At 53.4% G+C, this 4,998-nt stretch overlaps 1 protein-coding gene across 1 annotated transcript; it reads left to right on the top strand.

Annotated features, from left to right (window-relative positions):
• Positions 1-244: 244 nt before the first annotated feature.
• ETH_00021685 (uncharacterized protein) lies at positions 245-3,048 on the top strand (the record flags this gene model as incomplete). The annotated part of the gene is made up of 4 exons (XM_013372925.1): positions 245-579; positions 772-1,022; positions 1,204-1,411; positions 1,541-3,048. Coding segments are annotated over 4 exons (2,302 nt in total), but the record flags the coding sequence as incomplete, so codon positions are not given.
• Positions 3,049-4,998: the final 1,950 nt, after the last annotated feature.

Below are 4,998 nucleotides of genomic sequence, written 5' to 3'. Positions count from 1 at the left end.
AGCAGCTGCTGCTGGGGCTGCAGCAACCGACGAGGCGCTGCAGGAGAAACGAGCGCTACTCAAACCTTCCAGAAGATCAGTAGAAAGGCAAGTCTTTTAACTTTCAATAAAAGTTTTATCCCGGCTGTTTTTGCTGCTGCCAGCAGCAGCTGTGCTGCCTTTGCATCGGGACTTGCTGCCGCGTGCGGCTTTTGGCGCTGCTGCTGCAACGGGGCTGCTTTTGCTGCTGCTGCTGCTGCTGCAGCTTGGGTCTTCCTGAGGAGGTGAAGGTGCTGACAGCTGTTTACTGCGGCCGCTGCACGACTTTTGTTGCTGCTGAAGGAGCAGCAGCAGCAGCAAACGAGACTTTTCTTTTTGGCTGCGGCCGCAACACTCAGGGCGAGCTGGGCCTCTGGCCTGCGCAGCAGCAGAGGCAGCAGCAGCAGCAGCAGGAGCAGCAGCAGGCAGTGGTGTGCCATTTCAAGAGGGTGCAGCTGCTGCAGGAGGGGCCCCTCAAGTATGTTTGTGGGGGCCAGTTCTTTACGATGGCATTAACAAAAGGAGGCAAATTGTACACTTGGGGACAAGAAAACTTCCTGGGTATGTCATTGCTGCTGTTGTTGCTGCTGCTGCTGTTGTTGCTGCTGCTGCTGTGTCCAGTGGCTCCCGATTCGCTGTACTCGGCCAGCTGGAAGCGCTGGCTCGGCTGGCGGGGCGGCCGCTGTTTCATGTGTTGATCCTCTGCCGCTTTCGCTGCTGAAGCTGCTGCTGCTGTTGCTGCTACTGCTGCAGGGCGCGGATCTACTTTCTGTGTCCCTTCGGGAGGCCCCCGTTTGCTGCCACTTTGCGAGGGAAAAGAGGGTTTGCGTTTTCGGTGGATTGGCTGCGGCAGCGACCACTCGCTTGCGGTGTCTGTGTCGGGGTGTCTGTACACCTGGGGAGCGGGACAAAACTACCAACTGGGAACGGGAGACGATCCCACTCTCCTTGCTTCCCCCGCCAGGATCGATCCCAAACAATTCAAGGGACAGTTTGTTCTTCAGGTAGCTGCAGCAGCAGCAGCAGGAGTAGGAGTCGTAGCAGCAGCAGCAGTTTGCTTAGTTGCATGGTTGGCTGGCTGCCAGTCTTCTTAGAGTTTCCCGAGTTCTTTTTACTTTGCTGCTTTCTGTGGCTGCCTTCTGCTGCTCTCATGTTTTGCTGCGCATTTGAGTATTGCTGCTGCAGGCTTGCGGTGGAGCGCAGCACTCCACGGTGTTAGTGTGGGACGGTGCCCACGCCGAGCAGCAGCAGCAGCAGCAGCAGCGGCAGCAAGTTGCAGAGCAGGAGGTGTGTGCTGCTGCTGAGGAAGCAGAGGACGGCGAAGGGCAGCAGCAGCTGAAGCGACCTCTAGAAGGAACAGAAGACGCAGCACCTCCATCCAAGAAGGCTAAGCGTGAGCATTAGCTGCAGCATTTCCTGTTTCACGCTTTCCTGTTGCTGCTGCTGTTGCTTTGCTGACGTGTTGCAGTGCTGCTGCTGCCACCTTTTCTGTTTCTTTTGCTGTCGCACTGCTGTGCTGCAGACGAAGGCCGGCCTTCTTTGGAAGTGCCAACGAACTCTCAGGCCCGCAGCAGAAGCCGCAGCAGAAGCAGAAGCACTTCTCGAGCAGCACGAGAAGAAGGTGCAGCAGCAGCTGCTGCAGCGTCAAAGTCTGCTGCGGAGCCAGAAGCAACATCTCAGCGGGAAAAAGCTATAGAGGAAATGGACGTTGAGGCAGAGGAGCAGCAGCAGAATGCCGACAAGCTGGAGGCGGCGGTAACGGCAGCGAGTGCAGCAGCTGCAGCTTCTGCTGCGGCTGAGACAGCGGCTGCTGCAGCAGAGAGTGCTGCTGCTGCTGCCAGTGATGCCGCCGGAGCGGCCGACATTGCCGCAAGCGCAGCAGAAGCGGCAGCTGTTGCTGCCGCGACAGCCGCTACAGCAGCGGAACCTCCACCGAACGCTACAGAAGCAGCAGAGGAAGCTGAAGAAGAAGACGCAGCAGCAGCAGCAGCGGCAAGCAGTACCACGAAGCCACGCAAGGCTGCTACTGCAAAGCGGCAGCATAGGCGGAGAGCCTCAGCAGCAGGAGAAAAGGAGCAGCAGCAACAGCAAGAAGAAGCTTCGGCTGCATCAGAAAAGGCAGACACTGGCAGCAAAAAGACCAAGGGGCGCCCTGCTGCAGCTGCTGCATCCCGTTCTACTGCTCGCCAGGTAGCTGTTGCAGAGAAGGCTGCAGCAGCAGCAAAGGAAGCGGCAGCAGCAGCAAAAGAAGCAGCCACAGCCGTGAAAGAAGCAACAGCAGCTGCTGCTGCCTCGTCTGGGGCCAGTGACAATGAAGAGGAAAGCGGAAGCAGCAGCAAAGAAGCAGAAACTTCGCGTGGAGAAGCTGCTGCACGTACACCTGAAGGTGCTGATGAAGACTCCGCAAGTGCTGCTTCGTCGAAGTCGAAGCCTGCTGCTGCTGCTGCAGCTAGGAAAGAAAAGGGATCTGCGCAGGCTGCATCAGCGAAGGCAGCGAAAGTAGCCAAGACAGGGAGAAAGGGAGCAGACCGCGGCCGTGTCGCTGCTAGCAGAGGCGGCAGCAGCAGCAGCAGCAGCAAAGCACCAACAACTGCAGCAGCGAAAGCCAAGACGAAGAGCAAAACTGCCGCCGCCCCCAAAAAGCCTACCGCTGTGAAGAAGGAAATAAAGAAGAAAGGCACTCAAGCAACTAAAGGTGGGAAGTCTACTAAGGATACTGCTGCAGCCGCAGCGCGGGGGAAGCAGACGTCTTCACGGAGCAGCAGCAAGAGCAGCAGCAGCGCCAGCAAAAAGCCCGCTGCTGCGGTGACCAAAAAAGCCGCTTCAGGAAGCAGCAACAAGAGCGCAGCAGCTGCCTCGAAGGCTGCAACGAAGCAGCAGCAGCAGCCACAAGCACAAGCATCCAAGAAAACAGCGACAGCTGCAGCGGCAAAGGGCAGCCCGAAGGTCACGAAGCCAGGCGCAGGTCGCAAAGGCAGCAGTAGCAGCAGCAGCAGTGACAAACGAGGCAGGAAATCTCTTAAGGCGTAGAGTGCATTTGCGTCCTTGGCTGTTTGCTTTCAGCAGCTTCTTCAAAACTAGGTGTTCTTCTGCTTGGCTGTTTGTGGATTATATGGTATTTGCTTGTCTTTTCTTGGTTGTGACGTAGATGTGGCAAGTTTTAGGCCAAATAAATTCATTTATTTTGTACTTTTGTTTGCAAAGGGAGGCTGTGTGGGGCCAGCTGAGCCAGTACACAGCAGGAGCACTATTTCCTTGGGTCTCGGCATGTGCAGCCGCAAGGCGTGCTGCATTCGCAGCAGCAGCAGCAGCAGTAGCAGAACAAAGCATTCATTGCAGCAGCAAAGTTGCTGCAGCAAAGGCGGCTATGCCAGGAGCTGTAGAGGCTGCAGCTGTAGCAACGGGGGATGTTTCTGCTGGCTGATTTTGAGGCTCGAATGGGTAGTCTGCCTTTCTTTCCCATTTCCTCAGTTTTGCCTTTTGCCGCTTCTCCGTCTCGATGTATGCTCTTTGACATGCATGGGGAATTTCGTAGAACTCGTGAGCATATTATTGTTTCTTGCGTTTGAACTCTCAACGCGCTAATTGTAGCTCTTTCAGTAGTAGTAGTTCAGGAAAAGAAAGCTGTAGAACTCGCCAGGAATGCATGCAGCTTTAGTCAACCTGACTACGTGTGTATGTGCATGCATTCATGTCAGTGTACATAATTATGCATATACGTGTATATTCATGTACGTAGTGGCTGCACGGCAGATAATGTGTACGTGTAATCTATATACATAATGTGCAATATGCATTACATAGATGATGGTGTGCACTCAGATGCATTTATATTTATGAAATGCTTCGCCGGCGGAGCTGACGAGGCTGTTCAATGCATTTTCTCAGCTCTTTCTAATGCGCTAGTGATAGATCCTTCAGCATCTTGCAACTAGCTCTAACTGAATAGAAAGTGGAGGAGCTTCGCCGCAGCTGGCGGCGTTCTTGGCTGCTGGCATCATCTTGTCGGCCGAATGCATTTATATATATACATATGGAAATTGTAGGCAGGTATAGCAGTGGTATTCTTGCAATTGTTCGGGTAATGCCATTATCAGCCCACGTGGGGATAAGAAGATAAGAGGGGAATGTTAGCACGTGGCATTACCTATCATGATAATAATAATACAAAGAAAGGAGATTGATATTAGAGTTTCGGCATTTCTGCCTCAGGTTATTTGAATGCCGCTTATCTGACTACACTGTATGCAACTTCACGTATCGCGCGGAACGTCTAGGCATTTCTTCCTTTGCTAATCGGTTTCATTTGTCTGATGGAACTGAATTAGTCATTTGACCGTTGCTGCGAAGATTTCATGAGTGGTGATTGACTGTGTGGAGTAGCATTCGATTTGAAAGGTGGATCACCGGAGTGCGCTGGACCTCCCCAGGGGTTCGCGAGTTTACAAGTAGGTGTGGATCTTTGCATTTGTTGGCCCACTGCCACAGAGGGTTTCAATTCATTGATACAAAGATGTATGTGAGATGTCTTGTGCTGTTGGTGGCAAGAGAGTTGACCGGTGGTCTGTGGCTAACTCGACTCTACTTTGTCGGCTTCCTTCTTATTGGGGATGTTTGGAACGCGTCTGGAGAACTCATGTGTTTTTGCAGTTCAATAACTGACTTTTTGCTTCCACTAAGCGCTGTTTCTGGCTAATGTGGCGGCAGAAGGTAGCATTAGCAGCGCGAGACCGTCGGTCATCATGAGCACCCGCAACAGAAGTGCTGCACTGTTGTTGTCAAGCTATTGTGCTGATTATGCAGTCAAACAAGCATAACTAAAACATTCCACAGAGAAAATTCAACTTTTTATAACCTTCTTGTCTTTTATTGGGGGGAAAAGACTGGCTGGCACAGTGTTACTGCTGCGGCAGCCTCACGGCGTACCGACCAGCAGCAGCCGCCACCGACACATCGGCCGGCAGCATCGGCTGAAGTCCG

Source organism: Eimeria tenella, genomic scaffold (genome assembly GCF_000499545.2).
Source record: "Eimeria tenella Houghton genomic scaffold, Eth_scaff111, whole genome shotgun sequence".
Taxonomy (NCBI): Eukaryota; Apicomplexa; class Conoidasida; order Eucoccidiorida; family Eimeriidae; genus Eimeria; species Eimeria tenella.
The sequence above is the reverse complement of the archived record's forward strand: the minus strand, read 5'-3'. Positions and strand labels throughout refer to the sequence as shown.